We start from the raw sequence: 17291 nt of genomic DNA, 5'->3' as shown, positions 1-17291 counted from the left end.
TTTAATACTTAAATTTGACATAAGAAAAATAACTTTTTTTTTTTCTCTGAGTGGAGGAATTGTAATGAATTACATAAAGTTACAAGTATAAGACTGGTACAGACATACCTCAACTTACGTCGTTTTTTTCTTTCTAAAGAAATAATTGGTAATAAAAAAAACAAAAAACCTCAACTTCAGCCGATTTATCAAATTTACGTCGGTCTCAGCAAGCATGTTTTTTTTTTTTTTAATAAGTACCTAATAATCAAAATTACATGTGAAAATATGTACAGATAGAAAAATGATTTCTCGTATTACGTCGTTTCTCGAGTTAAGTAGCGTTATGGAGCTAATGACCGACTTTGTTGAGGCGTGCCTGTTTTTATTTCATAAGGTTCGCAAGGGGATTGGGGGTTGGAAGGGGAGAGAAAAATCGATTCCCAACACGATTTGATCTCAGTAAAGACCTGAATTCATTTCGTGTGACACATTAAGTATGTCATTCAACAACGATTCTTTTTCGACGAGACTCAAAAACATTTTTCATTTCTTTTATTTCCACCCCGACCCCCATCACACAGAATGTAACATCGATTGAGACGGACCGGTAAGTTCCTATGCTGGAGCACAGCCTGCTAGAAATAACAACAGATCTCCCTCAAATCGCACCCTAACTGTCATTAAAAATAATGATAATAATAATAATAATAATGTTGCATAGAGTAAGTTCTCGAAACTTTGTCTCGAGAATATGTATGCGGGATAGTCACGACTAAAACGCCCTTAAAGTTTATCCTGGATCAAGGATGATCCAACTACTGTGGACATTGTCGATGTTTTGCCACGCGCATCAACCAAAACAATAATTTTTATTAGCTCGCCTAGCTAGAAATAGCAGCCAAATCTCCTTCAGATCACATCCATCCATTATGAAAGGGGGGAAAAATGAGACACTGAATAAAGTAGTCTTGGATATGCAATGCCACAATGAAAGACGAGATAGTCATGGCTGTACCATTTTAATCCATATATATATATATATATATATATATATATATATATATATATATATATATATATATATATATATATATTAATCGAAGCATACAGTATTATATATCCATTACTGCCGATCTTACCCAAGCGCGAAAGCGATTGGGTAAGATTGACCGTAACGGATATATAATACTATACACTTCGATTAATATACACACTCTATTGACAGATATACGAGTGCATTTTCATACACACATGTATGTATGTATGTATGTATGTATGTATATACACTCACTCGGAGCTGAGCTGGGTGCGGGACAAAACATTAACTAATTTTTTAACAACACACATACACAGAATTATTAGTATAACCTATTTAGGTTATGCTAAATAGAACAAACATTTTATTTATCTCTTTCTATCTTGTTTCGTTAAATTCTGTATGGGACGCAAATTTTAATGACTGCCAACCACAATGCCCTAAATAACACGCTTGTGGTAGTCGCTAATAAAGGTACAAAACTAGAAATTTGAGCTAATTGGAAAGAGATTTCAATTGTACTGATCTAAATAACTGAATGGAACTATTTTATGGGCCCTAGGGAAGGTGAATGGCAAAGTTCACTCCGACGGGAAGTGAACTCAGATCGCACAAGGGCGTAGCTAAACACTACAAGGCACATCGATTCTGAAAATTTTTTTAACATAGATACAAAGCTTGAAATTTTGCGGGGAGAAATAAGTCAATTACATCGACCCCTAGTTATCAACTGGTACTTATTTCATTGTCCCCGAAAGACTGAAAGGCAAAGCTGACCCCGACGTAAAGGCGGGACGAAATGCCGCTAAGCATTTCGTCCGCCGTGCTAACGATTCTGCCAGCTCGCCACCATAACAAGAACAATAATAACGATGATGGTGATTTCAAATTTTTGCACAGGATCATCAATTTCAAGAGAAGGGGTGGGTCGATTACATCGACCCCAGTGATCAACTGGTACTTTTTATTGACTCCGAATGGATGAAAAGCAAAGTCGATTACATCGACCCCAGTACTTGACTGGTACTTTATTTTATCCCCCCCCCCAATATTTCTAATTAAGGCATAAGACCAACAATTGTGAGGGGATGGGGTTAATCAATAACTTTGACCCTAGTACTTGACTGGTACTTTGTTATCGACCCCAGGGACGAAATGAAAGCCAAAGCTGTCTTCAATGGAAATCGAACCCAGAACCTAAGGAGCCGGAAGAAATGCCGCAAAGCATTTTTTTTCAGACGCTCTAGATTTCATTCTACATACAAAATACCAAAACTGACATTCATATTGCTTTGTAGCTGTTGTATGAAGTCTTGAAATTCACATCTACAACACGCACAGAGAAACTAACAACTCTGGTGTGTTTGTCTATTACAGCATTATCCATCATACGCCGAAAACAGGGTTTTGGATCAATTTGTATCATAAAACACTGGTAGTAAAAGCTAAACAACTGATTCTTTTCTCTAATTAAGCCCTTGCTCTAACTACGGTTAGACTTCGGCTAAACAAAAAAAACAAACAAAAAAACGTAAACTGAAAGACTAAACAATGCGATTGAGGTGTGACGCTTCAAGACCTATTATGAGGGTAATTATAAAGAAATATAAACAAATTTTTTTAACAAAAAGCTAACAAATAAAGTAACCACAACCCTTGAACCTCTGACGATTTGGGTTCAAATTTATATTGCACCCATTACGATAATGATGACTAGTATAATCAGCACAGACCCCATATTCTGGAATGATGGAACGTAGTTGCTTAAGTTCTACCCTAGTGTATGAATGGTACTTCTAATTTTATCGGCCTGAGAAGAATCTAAAGCAAAGGCAACACCGGTGGGATTTGAATTTAGAGTGTGAAGAAACAACTAAATATAGCTAGGCAGGCGAACATTTCTAACGATGTCAACTTAACCAGCAGAAGACCACAGAAGAGTAGCAGATTGCTTACACCGAGACAAAAGTTATAAGATCCCTGTGGATTAAAACAAACACCAGCATATAATAATAAATAGAACAGTGGTCTATTTTGCAAGTCCACAATAAACAATAGACGTAGGGCTTAAAATTTTTATTTTATTTTCATCTTCCATTACACAAACACCGAAATTTGAACTCGTACTGCTCAGGCATTTTTACTCCGGCGCTCCAGTGTTTATTAACTATATATAGCAAAATAAGCAACAAGGATATCCAGATACCTCTGGATATCTTTGTTGCTTATTTTGATTTTAATCACCTTACTTTGAAATTGTATGGATAATACCGTACTAAATTCTGGTGCTTCAACTTAAGTACCACATCCATCTGCATATATATATATATATATGTATATATATGTGGATCGGCATATATGTGTGTTTGTGCGCGCGCACATACACACATGCTACTTCGATTTTGCTATTGACAACCCCACGTGGCGTCAAGTCGAGAATTACAAACACAAATATTGATGCCCTGGATCCAAAACTACAAACCAACCATACCCTCCACATGAACAGGCGCATAGACACACAGCTATGTAAATATATATGCAAGCATATCTTTAAGTGAATGTGCGTGTGTGTATGTTTATATATATATATATATATATATATATATATATATATATATATATATATATATATATATATATATATGTATATATAAACGCGCTCGTTTATGTGTACATACACGATACAAAGAGACGAGTTAGTTTTTTTTTGTTTTTTTTTTTCATAATAATAATAATTGATTTCTACTCCTGTCCTCGATGAAATCATAAAGCCGAACATCTTGTGTGTATCTCAATACAACTGAAATGTCGGTCGTTCAAAAGAGAAAAGTCCCTGTTCAAGTAGCGTGTAAAAAAAAAGAAAAAGGCCAGCCCCACTCCCGAAAAATAATCTATCAATATCTGTTTATCCCTTTATATCCATGTATAATTGCAAACATAGTTTAGATATGTATATATATACTGAAAGTGCATGGCGGGGTGAAGTTGTGCAACGAAAAAAAAAAATATATATATATATATTGAGAAACAATACATACCAAACAGACGACCATTTAAAAAGGCTACACTCTCCTTAGTCGCTATATAAACATATCTTTACAAGGTGAATATGTGGTTGTAAGGGCTTCGCTTGATTTGCAGTAAAAAGTAATATATTTATAAGTATTATTGTGTCAGGTCAAACTAGCATGCTTTATATCTTTGATAATATCATCAGTAGAGGGGTGATCCGGAAGTGACCTTCACGGTAAAGGAAGTCATTGCTCGAGACAGTTCTTGAAAAAAATTTCAGAAAGGAAATTAAAGAAAACCGAATATAGAGAACGAATAAACAGAAGAAAATAATTTTTAAATAGCGTGGACTTCGCAAAAACATAATATTTATTTAGAATTATTGATGAAAAAAAAATCTTTAAAATAGATTAATAAAGGACCTTTTTTTTAACGATTAAGAGGAAGTTACTTTGAAATATTTCAGGAGTAAATAAAGCAAAAGAGCTTCGCAGTGAATAAGATGAAGTAAATAATTGGATGAAAATAGGTGAATGGTCCTAAGTTTGGCAGCTCCACATATCTTCGGATAAGTCCTGAGGAGAAACGTTACAACTCTACTCTCTCCTATTTACTATTAGCTTTTCATTAATTCTATTTTATTTTACACTCTAGCAATAATAATAATAGAAATAGTAATCGTTTCTTTTAAAGATCTTTATTAAAATATTGTTACAGTGAGACAAAAAAATTATAAACTGAAGGGAGTGGGTAACTCAATGACATTAACCACAACACTTGATCGGTAATGTATTTTATCGACCCCCAAAAGAGATGACGAAGTTTATCTCGGCGGAATTTGAACTCAGAATGTACGCTGTTTTAAATAAAGGTAGAATATGCCTGTTAATATCAAATCGTTACCAACTAACACAATTCAGTCGGGTGATCCATTGTATTACATTTCAAACGATTATATAAAGCTTTATTGATCAACAGAAATCCAGTCAGTCGACTTAATAATACTGACTCATTCACACAGACGTCGTTTTCTACTTACTACTACTACTACTACTACTACTACTACTACTACTACTACTATATGACCTCTTCATGGTCGCTAGACAATAGTAACCATGTGTCTCCCTCAGATATACAAAAAGATGAAACGGTTTGGCTTGGAACGCTTTCGGTCATAGGTTTATTTGCTCAGAGGCGACTTGGAGTGAACAAATACAGAGCAGCCAAATAGTGAAGGCCAAGGCGAGAGCCTGTATGTGGTTACTTGACCTGCTAAAAACAGCAGCCAAACGTTCACTAAGACTATTTACTTACTGTCAAGAGGGGGGAAAAATGACATGCCTATTATGTGTAAAAGTTGGTTTACTCTGTCAGAGCTGACAATCTGTCAATAGTAGTCGGGCCTTTTACGGCGAAAATATGAAAGAAGTAGGGTTGGCTTGTTTTGGTTTTTAAAAAGCGTTAACTGTGATTAGTAACTTTACATTTATACATACATGCACGTATATTTATATACATATGTATAATATATATATAATATACATTATATAATATATATATATATAATATGTGTGTGTATATATGTATAATATGTCAGCATAATATATAAATACATATGTGTGTATATGTATAATATAGATATATATAATATATAGATATATGTGTGTGTATATATGTATAACATATCTGTATATATATATATGTGTATATATATATATATATGTGTGTGTGTATATATATATATATATATATATATGTGTGTGTATATATATATATATATATATGTGTGTGTATATAATATATATATATATATATATATATATATACACACACGTATACGCGCGCGCTTCCACAAAAGACTCGTCTTAGTGCAACAAAAACAAGAAAACTTAAAACCAAATTTACGACCTAGAAAGACCCAATAAACAAACCCTAACCCTTCTCCCCACAACCTACGTCTCTCGGCTGCTCCACTTCTACAAATAAACTGGTAGACGACCTACTACTACTACTACTACTAAAACTACAACACACTGAATGAATAAACACTCTTTGTATGGTGTAATTGTTGGGTATTGCTGTAGTTTAGCCCCAGGTCGAGCATGAGAGCTGAAGACGTACTAGCCATGTATACAATGAGTCCTTTTTCTAAAGAAGTCTATAGGAATGATTTGATGGAAATGTGGCTGCTATTTTTAGTAAGTAGAACGACAGTAGCATAAGAGGCTTTCTCTTTCCTAATGATGGAGTAGTGTTGGCGGAGTTGCTTGGATTTCATGTTTGCTACTATTTAGATTCAGTCCAGTGCTGATCCATCAGAGATCTACCATGAAAAGCATTCGGCTGTGACCAGCCTATTTCCTCCAAACGCTACATTATCAAATAAATGCGTCCTTCCTTTATGTAGACTGTAGGATATGATTTGACGGAGAATCGACTGCTATTTCGACAACATCAAGAGAATGTGGAATTTAATGTTGCTGTTGTTAGCCACAGGTTAATCCCGAGAGAGCAGATTTAAAATTTAAAGGGTTTTAGCAATGACCGTCTTTCCACATATTTCCCCTAGGGCTAGGAACTACATCATTTAATGTGTCCCACATTTTTTATTACTATTTTAGAACTAAAAGAACTTAGTAGCTATTTCTAGCAAGTCGAGGCGCCACTCAGGAAACTCCTATTCTTTTTTCATAATGTGGTGGTGGTGGTGATGGTGGTGGAGGGACTAGTAAGATTCGGCTCCATATTAGAAACCTTGTATCGTTTAAAATCGGGTCAGACCAACACACTAACACATCTCCTTGACTAAATCTCAGACGTGTGTGTGTGTGTGCGTGTGTGCGCGCGCGCTGAAAATACGACTGAAATGAAAGAAGTACTCAATACATTGTGTAGAAAATACTGTTCACTTAAATTGAATTATTTTCCTCGCAATTCGAATTGTAAGAAACTGCTACTGTAACGAGTGTATATATCACACACACACACACATACCATATACGTATATATCCTACATATATATATATATATATATATATATATATATATATATATATATATATATATATATATATATATATATATATATATATATATATATAACGTATACATATATATCTCATATACAATATATATATATATATGTATATATTTACGTCAGACACATAATACATATTCATTTCAAGAAAGCACGTGTGTGTACAAACACGCAAGCCCTGATCCTTTTTTTAACACATGTATTCCTATGTAACTACTATTGCGTTATTGCTATAAATATCGAGCGACGAAATGCACCGAACCCACCCCCGACTTCACCTCCATTATCAGCAGTGTGAGAGGCAGTCTGTGCGTGAGTTTTCTTCGGTGTTTTCTATTTTGCTTTGTTAAACCCTTGGCTAGTCATCCGCGACTGAGCAGATAGAGATCATTGGAACTGATCAAACTAACGCTGTCACTGTCTTGCTCCACCTCGCCGCGAACATTAGTGTAAGAGAGTACAGAGATTTCGGTACTGTTTCTAGCGACCAAGAATGTTGTAATATCCGACTTCTACTTATCCTCTCTCTCTCTCTCTCTCTCTCTCATACACACACAACCAACAGGTTGATTGACGATGATTGCGATACAAACTCAAGACCACATATTTGTAAGATGGGGGTGGGCAGTAGAATAGATTTAAATTAATTCAAATGAATGAGACAGAAGCGAATTGAACAACACAGTCTTCGGTAGCAATAAGCATTTATAGCAAAGTAGGGAGGTACAATTAAAGTACTTATTTTGCAGCCCTAAAAAAAGAAATCGGTGCGGTTGGACTCAGCGTAAACGAAAGCAACTACAAACCCGCCATTTACCATCATTACAAACATTAATAAATATTTATAACGCAAGCACAAAACCACCGATTTGGAGGTCGATTAGACATATACTCATTTCTACTTTATTTTAACGATTTAGAAGGAAGAAAAGACCCAGGGACTTTCTCAGAGCCTCCAGGACTGGAAGTAAGAGTAGGACATTATCTCGTCAAACGAGGAATCCGGCATCAATTCTTGCAACATGTAGGGGACTCGTCAAAAGACACCAACCAAGTGGTTATGCCAAAGCGGGCAACAGATTTACTTTACCATCCAAAAGCATAAACGGCCTGCCCGAAGTGTTAACCACAGAGTTTCCGACTCCCAGCAATGTTATGGTAAAATACACTCGCCCAAGGAGTAGCGCTGACGACAGCTGAAAAATGAACGGTTGGGATTGAACCTGGAACGTCAAGGGATATAAGGAAATATAGAAAAGTATTTTATCAGACGCTTTACCGTTTCCGCCAATCTATCTCTGTATCTATCTAAATCACATAGACATACACAAACCCATTAACAGCATTTGCCAACATATACAACGCACAGATATTTATATGCAAATATTCACAAACGAGTACAAACTGACACCATATATTACACACACACACACCTACTAATTACTACAGATTTGCTACCCACCACACATCCCTCCCCAAATAAAAATGCAATTTTATTTTCAGTATTTGAACAAGCGATACCCACCCGAATACAGAATCATTGCAGTGTTTTTCGTTGACGTGTATCAACAATTCAATAAATTATATGAATAATAGATAATATCAGCGATATAAATAAATGAGGTAACTACTCCGTTATAGCTTGATATTCACTCCGTGACTGCTGTCTATGTGTGTGTGTATAGTCACAAACGCACTAAGTGAACAATGCCTGTGTCGTTCATACACGCATTGACGAAACAATGTTGTTTAGACTCAAAGAATGATCAAAGAAGTTTCTGTGGTAACCAATCCATTATATATATATATATTTATGAAACAGTAAATTCGCAATTTACAAGAGACTTGGCTGGCATTTCAAGCAGGTCGAGCGGCAAAATTAGCGGCGACCTTTATGGTTCGGAAATGCGGCTTTGAAAAGGGACGGAAACTTGTCAGCTATCCAGGGTTTTATAAAAAAAATAATTCGAATAAAAATGTTCTAAAGCCTTGTTAGCAATGTATACATCTAGTTAAATAACAACTACGACAGCGAAAACAATTCTTCATAATAAATGACATCGTGGGGTCAGTCGTAACCGAGAATCGAAGCCATAAGCGGAAAAGGTTTATAGTTTTCTTCAATAGCAACAGCGATGTTTAGTGAAGTTAAAAGACTATATATAGCGGAGATTTGAAACTGGTTCTTGAATACATGATGGGTACCTCTCTCTCTCTCTCTCTCTCTCTCTCTCTCTCTCAATTATTATAGAACCGACAGCTGAGGGAAAGATAGAAAGGGAGAGAAAGAGAAAGGGAATTATCCATCTCAACATATCATTCTATCTTTCTCTCTCTCACACACATATAAATCTCTCCTCCCTAAACACACACACATAGGGAGAGAGATAGATAAGTTTATCAATTCGTTTTGCAAGATTCCGATGTGAAATCGTGTGTTTAAACAGATATTGAAATATTTCGGAACGGTAATTCCCCCCCCCCCAAATAAACACACACAATATATATATATATATATATATATATATATATTTCTTCACTCGTTCTTATTTTATCATTTCAACTCATGTCCATTGTCCGGAAATCTTTCGTCACACATCTGTGACCTCTTCAGCGACACTTTGTTTTCGTGTGTGTTCTTGCTCTACTTATTCCATTCTGTTCTTCTACGATAAAACATAAGTTACCGATTTAGGCATACTGCTAATGTATACACACTCACACACAATATATATATATATATAATAATAATAATGATGGTGATGATGATGATGATGATGATGATGAATATATGTATGTATATGACGCGGGAAATTAGCTTGACTGAAGGAGTGACTCAATGGAAAAACAAAATTTCCGGCTTCTACTAGCGAACACATTATTCAAAATCGTTATTTTAGTAAAACTATAATTATTTCGCGACAGAGCAGACTGACTACTGCCAATTTTAGAATGCTCTAGCAACAATCATGACCAATAGATTGCGGTGTCTTTTCTCTCATTTTTTAATTCTTATCGTGTGGTCACCTACATACTTTGGAGTATCTTTTAAGACGCATGGTTAAATGGAGCAATTACGCCAGCAACACTATTATAATTGCCATGGCTATACCTTTCGAATGAGAGAGAGAGAGAGTTAACACGTAGATAGACATAGTGGGGGGAGGGGGGAACTATGTGAGAGTACAGTAGATGGAGATTAGTGCCGCGTGTGGTGTAAGATGAAACAAAAACAACATAATCGACGTTTCTATGGCAATTGTAAATCACAAATAGCAGGAGGCAGGGAAAAGAGGAGGAGGAGGAGGAGGAGGACACAGCGAAGGCTGGCTTCTTATAGTTGCTTGAACTCAAGTCTGTATCAACTCCTATACTGTGTGGTGATGGTGGTGGTGACGGTGTGTGTAAAACAACAATCACCACCATCATCACCACTACTACAACAACCGACATTAACAAACGCCATCACCACCACCCTCGCCAACGTGTGAATACCAACACAATATAACCACCACCACCACCACCACCACCACCACCACTACTACTACTACTACTACTACTACTACTACTACTACTACTACCACCACCACCACCACTACCACACGAATACTAGCATCACCCTTCCATCTCCCCTATAAAACACATTGAAGAAGGCGGTTCTAAAAAGATGTGTATAACCACAGCTGGAAGATTCGATCGTAGGTCCACTCCATCAGGGCTGACCTGGAGCTAAATAACAACAAATACCACCGCCAACCAAACCACAACCATTATCATCAGCCGACCATCTCCACCGCCACTATCACCACCACGTACGCAAAGAAGAAGCCAGTGTGTGAGTGTTCTTTTTGCGAGAAATAACAGTCAATCCTTCTACACATACATATATACATGCGCGCGCGCGTGTGTGTGCGAGAAATAGAAGTGCAAATAAAAGTAAGACGATGTGGGAAACGGATAAAACGGCAATAATGAAAAACCGAAAAACCTCTCGTCGGTTACAGGATCGAGAACCATGACGGTTTTGGCGCACGTACCCACCCTCCACACACATACACACACACACTATGTGAAAATGGAAGTCACATGAACGCAGTAGGTACATCTGGTGTCATGTTCATCGAAGTATACCACACGCAAGGACTCAACGAATAATTGTTGGTAATCATAAAACAATTTGTTTCTAGTGAATAAATAATAGGAATACTAATTTCAATACACCACAATAGAGAAAATATACTTAGTACCACTTCGTAGGCACTGCAGGAAAGGGACTCTAAAAGCGATGCGTCCACTATTTACAATTTTTGTTATTTAACTGCATCTCCACCCTCATCATGATTGAAGATCAAAGCATCTCAGTCCTCTTTTTTTTTTTTCTACGTGCACAGAACTCAGGACCATATTATGCAGCATGTTCTTTTTTAAGGCAGTCGGGTGTGAAATTTTATGGAGAGTTGGTTGATATTTCTAGCAGACCAAGCGCTCAGGCAGAGGATAACGTGAAACTTGTAGGAGAAAAACCGAAGGAAACTTGTTTCTCCGTCAACCGAAGAAACGAAATGGTAGAATATTAAAATGAATAACCATGCAGACCATTGGGCGCTTACGGATACTCTCGTAGAAATAAGTATAGTTTAATAATACTTTGAAGTGCTCTATTCAGCAAATGCCATATCTAAATAGTCATCCATTCCTATAGGGTTCTATTTAAACAGTGTACTATTTATATAGTGGTCAATTATGCATAGCGCTCTATTTACAATCCCTTGTAAGTTATTCTGTCGAGAGAATCTCTAAGTACACAGTTCACTTCCTGATGGTTCCTCGCTCGCCACAATTTAAAGAAGAAGAAAAAAAAACGGAATAAATACTGCATACAAGAACTATTTATAAGTGGTTAGAAGTAGCGTAAATCTCGCGCGAGAAGATGAAACGAAACATTTGTTTTTCCATAAACATTCGCTATATATATATATATATATATATATATCTTTTGCTTGTTTCAATCATTTTACTGCGGTCATGCTAGGACATCACTGAAGGATACTGATCGAAAAAATTGCCCCCTCCCCAGGATATTGTTTTAAAGCCTAGACTTATTCTGTCGTCTCCTTTGCCGAACCGTTATGTTGCAGGGACGTAAACACACCAGCACCGGTTGTCAAGCAGTGGTAGGGGACAAACTAGTTATATACATGTATATACACAACGGGCTTCTTTCAGTTTCCGTCTATAAAATCCACTCACAAGGCTTTGGTCAGCCCAAAGCTACAGTAGGAGACACTTACCGAATGTGCCACGCAGTGGGATTGAACCCGCGTGTATGTGTGTACACACACACACAGAGAGAAAAAAATAGGTGCAGCTGTGGTAAGAAGTTTGTGTGTAGATAGATAGATAGATAGATAGATAGATAGATAGATAGACACACAAACACACACACATAAGAGAGAAAGAGAGAGAGAACGCAATACGAATAAAACTACCGGGTCATCAAAGGTTTAAGTTGCTTTGCACTCATTCAATGAGCCCTGTTATCTGCACACACCGAGATAGATATACGGACCGAGCGAGCGCGGAATATGAGACCTTGGGCATCCTGGCATTATACTCGTATTGCTTTACAAATTACCAACGATTACGTGTTTGTATCGAATGCAGTGTGTTTTTCTTAAATACTATTTATCAAAAATCATACACACAGACACACAAACACACCACTACCACCACCACCATCATCATCATCATCATGAGCTAGTCACCAGTCTACAACTGTCTATTCAAGCAAACCGTAGTAGCGTGTAATCTTCTGGTCGAATACTATACACTATGGAGACTAAACAGTAATCTCATCTAACCTGAGCAGCAGGCCTAGGATGTGTGTGTGTGTGTGAAGGCGACGGGGTAAGAGAGAGAGAGAGAGAGAGAGAGAGAAGGAGAGAGAAAGAAAATTTGAAACTTATGTATGTGCCAAGCTTGTATATTTGTGTGTAATTCGAGATCGGTGTGCATTGTGTTAAACCCCAGGTCAGACATGAGTAGATTTCATGATCAAAAGCATTCCAACCATGGCTAGCCCATCATTCCCTCGAATTTTCATTATGTAGGTCTATGTTATTCAGTTTGTCCTGTCCCTTTACGAGGACGGTAGGACATAATGAGAGGGACATTTGGCAGTTAATTCTGGCAGACTCAGTAACCAATTACTCTCCCTAGCATATGTGAAGAGGAAAGATAGTTCTTCCTATCCATTTGGTAACCGTTTTTAAGTACATTTCCTTCGTTTGACCTAAATGCACACACACACACACGTATGTATATTTGTGTGCGTACATTTATTACAATCTGAATTTATACACACGAGTGAGCGCAGATGAGACAAACACATATACGACGAAATAAAAAGCTGAACTAATTCGTCACAAACTACAACTACTACTGCCGCTGCTTCTGCTGATACTACTACTACTACTACTACTACTACTACCACCACCACCACCACTGCTGCTTCTACTGACGGTTACTACGGAATCTGATAGTAAATGTAACTACGCACACAACAATCGGAACCTAGAAAGAACCCCTTCTACGTGGTCGCTCGAACGACATGCTAGAAATAACTGCAAATTCTCCCTCAAATCACACTACCATCTGGAAACAAGAAAGGAGGTAATTGTACAATGGTAACCCTAGGCTGTCTTTGATCAGAAAGGTTTAGCTCAATGAGGTTTGACTTCGGACTAGGCACATCAAAACCCCAACAACAAACAACACATAACTCGATCGATAACATTACCACCACATTTAATTACTAGCAAAACTATAACCACCAACACTACTACCGCTGCTACAACAGCAGCATATGAGGACAATGTGTGTGGGGGGGGGGAGTTAAATATACAAAAGACGGAATGGCTACGACCAGGACGCGTTTCGGTCGGTATGAGACGTTTGGCACAGCTGGCTGGACACTGACAATTTTCCACGACTGACTGGACATTCAATGTGTTTTGGTGGCACTAACGTTTTGGCACACACGCATGCGCGCGCGCATGTACAAACATACACATGCACACGCAGTAATATACACATACAGAAGGGCGGCGAGCTGGTAGAATCGTTAGCACGCCGGGCAAAATGATTAGCGGTATTTCGTCTGCCGTTATGTTCTGAGTTCAAATTCAGAGGTCGACTTTGCCTTTCATTCTTTCGGGGTCGATTAAATAAGTACCAGTTATGCACTGGGGTCGATGTAATCGACTTAATCCCTTTGTCTGTCCTTGTTTAGCCCTCCCCCGTGGGCAATAAAGAAATAACTATATACACACAGATAGAAAGTGAGAGGGGAAACATTACACATACATACAGACATAACTGGCACTCCATCGGTCAGGACGAGAAGAATTCTACTTGATCCGACCAACGATACAGCTAGCTCGGGGAATTAACGTGAAAGTGGCTGAGCACTCCACAGACACGCGTACACTTAACGTAGTTCTCAGGGAGATTCAGCGTGACACAGAATGTGATAAGGCTCGCCCTTTCAAATACAGGTACAACTTATTTTTGCCAGCTGGGTGGACTGGAGCAACGTGAAATAAAGTGTCTTGCTCAAGGACACAGCGTGCGGCTGGGAACCAAACGATCTCACGATCGTGAACCGAATCCCCACCCCCCAACCACAAGTCACGTGCTCTCACGCATACAAACACAACTAGATGCTCGCACATATAAGCAAAGAGAGGGAGAGCACGAGAGAAACATTAAAACGTTTGATGTCAAATAAGTCAGCGTCAAATAATCGACGCCAAATACACATATATATATTTATTTACCACGTGAACTGCGATGAAAAAAATATTAGATATGGTATATAATTTTTTTTTCTTTTGTGCAGGGGTTCCTTGAGACGTGTAATTTATTTTAAGGGTTACGCAAGGGTAAAAAGGTTGAGAAACACTGGTCTACGGTGTTCAAATATATATCACTGGCCAGTCTGCGCTATTTCTCTAAGATCTTAGTTGAAAGGAGAGGAAGGATGTGAAAAAGGGGAAACTGAGAGTATTTAATGACCATTAAACACTGAATTATTTCAGGAAACTGGCTATCAAACAACCAGAGTTTAAAAAATGTGTAGAGAGAGGGAGATGGGCTGGAGGGAGGGAAGAAAGAAATTGTGTGTGTGTGTTTGTAGATGTGTATACGGTGGATTATGAAAAGAAGAGTAGCAATTACAGAGAAGGACAAAGAGGAGGGAGTCAGGCACTTGAAAATATTTTTGCACGTGAAGGTGGGTCTCTTGATGACCACTTCAACCCATCATACACACACACACACACACTCTCTCTTTCCATCATCATCATTACCACCACCACCATCATCATTAAACGCAAACATTCTTTCGAACACCAACACCATCAACATTTACGTGTACACGTTCCACCACATCACATTCACGATGGAAAACACATTATATCGGCGTCTTCCCCACTCTCACTACACACACACACACACACACACACACGCATACACACACTTAACGACGAAACTAACTATTAAATGGCGGTAAAGATTATAGAATTCATTTGATATATGTGTTTTCCCCTTTCAGAAGAGGACCTTCACCTCAAATTTTAGGGACCTACTTTCAATGTAAGCAGTTGTATGCTTACACTTGTGTATAATAATATCTGCATGTATGTTAATGCACGATAGTATGTGTTTGAAAGAGAGAAAGAAAGGAATAGAGTGAGAGAAAGAGAAAATGAATTTGATATGGAAGGAGAGAGTATTGGAAATGAAAAAGAAACGAGTAAAAGACTTAAAAACAATGAACGAGAAGAGATCATTGCTAAACGATCTCGCCTGAAACCCGATTACACTGTGATTGATATTCATAATGATAGCATACAACACTTCTCTTCTGCTACACTGCAATCGAAAGATAGCGTGATTCAACGAGGGAACGTCTCTGCCTATGCGATTGTTACATCTGCTTGGATATTAAATAAAAAAATAAAAAAATGAAAGGCGATTGGACATTGTAGTCCTGTATATAGTATACCCAAATAAAAAAACTGAAATGGTCATGACAGGAACGCCTTTGTGTATAAGTCTATTTGATCAAGACTTATCTCTCGTGTACCGTTCCAGTGTAGGCATAATAAGTACTTTGTACTATGCTACATTACACTTAAATACGGCACTCTTATACTACTTTGTTCATCTACTACTACAATTTCACCCTTTCAGAGTCGATAAAATAAGTACCAGTTGAGTACAAGGGTCGATGTAATCAACTAGCGCCCCAACACCCGCCAGCAAATTTCAGGCCTTGTGTCAATAGTAGGAAGAAGTATTTATATGCTGCTATACTGCAGTATAATTTTAAGCAAAATTACACACCATCGCATTTACACTAAATACACGTTTAAACTATATTGCACCAGACCACACATACACTGAGAAAAGCGTGGTCGAACGGGTTAGGAAATTAGACCTCGATTATAAGGTTCGTGTGTTCGATTCCATCGGTAAAGAGTGCCGTGTACTTGGGTAGGTACTTTACTTCACGCTGGTTCAGTTCGCTCAGCTGACAAAAATGAAAGCACCCGGTCGACGTCGCCACTACCAGTGGACTATGTTTTTTCTTCTTTTTTTTAAATACACTAAAATGCACTATTTACATAGCGTTACTCTTATACTAAACACTGCATGGCACTTCAATTAGCGTAATACAAATACACTGTATTACATTTAATAATCTACAACAGAATACTTTTATATTACACTAATGCTACAGCATTAGTGTAATACACTACATACATATTACAGTTCACGTTTACAATACGCGGTCGCTTGATCTGTATGTGTGCGCGTGTGCACGCGAGCATATACACACACACACATACATATATACGTACATACATCATACATACATACATACACACACACACACACACACACACACAGACTGAGCTATAACAGCTAACTAGCTGATACGAACCAGCCACGAAGCCATTGACGTGGTCGCGCCACATGCTGGGAATAGAAGTCAAATTTACCAAAAGTTTAAAAAAAAAAAAAAAAGACACCTTGGATAATGTGATCCAAGGTACACTATGTCCGGAAAAGAATACAAAGCGAGATAATCACGGCTGGAATACTTTGATTGTAGGTCTGGTGTAGATCAGAGCTAACATCAACAATAGCTACCAACTC

The 17291-nt window shown here is 37.7% G+C and overlaps 1 protein-coding gene across 3 annotated transcripts in view; it reads right to left on the bottom strand.

The window, feature by feature from the left end:
* Positions 1–17291, bottom strand: part of LOC106877655 (male-specific lethal 1-like 1) — a 181196-nt gene that overhangs the window by 32523 nt on the left and 131382 nt on the right. Inside the window, exon 1 of one of the 3 annotated variants that reach the window (XM_052970876.1) lies at positions 4057–4232. The exons of the other annotated variants lie outside the window; for them this stretch is intronic. Within the exon in view, the coding sequence (XP_052826836.1) occupies positions 4057–4071 (15 nt within the window). The 5' untranslated portion in view covers positions 4072–4232. Of the gene's footprint in view, positions 1–4056; positions 4233–17291 lie in introns of those variants that run through there. 3 annotated transcript variants of the gene reach the window in all.

The sequence above is a fragment of the Octopus bimaculoides genome, chromosome 9 (assembly GCF_001194135.2).
Source record: "Octopus bimaculoides isolate UCB-OBI-ISO-001 chromosome 9, ASM119413v2, whole genome shotgun sequence".
Classification (NCBI taxonomy): Eukaryota; Metazoa; Mollusca; class Cephalopoda; order Octopoda; family Octopodidae; genus Octopus; species Octopus bimaculoides.
This window is presented reverse-complemented; position numbering and strand designations above follow the sequence as displayed.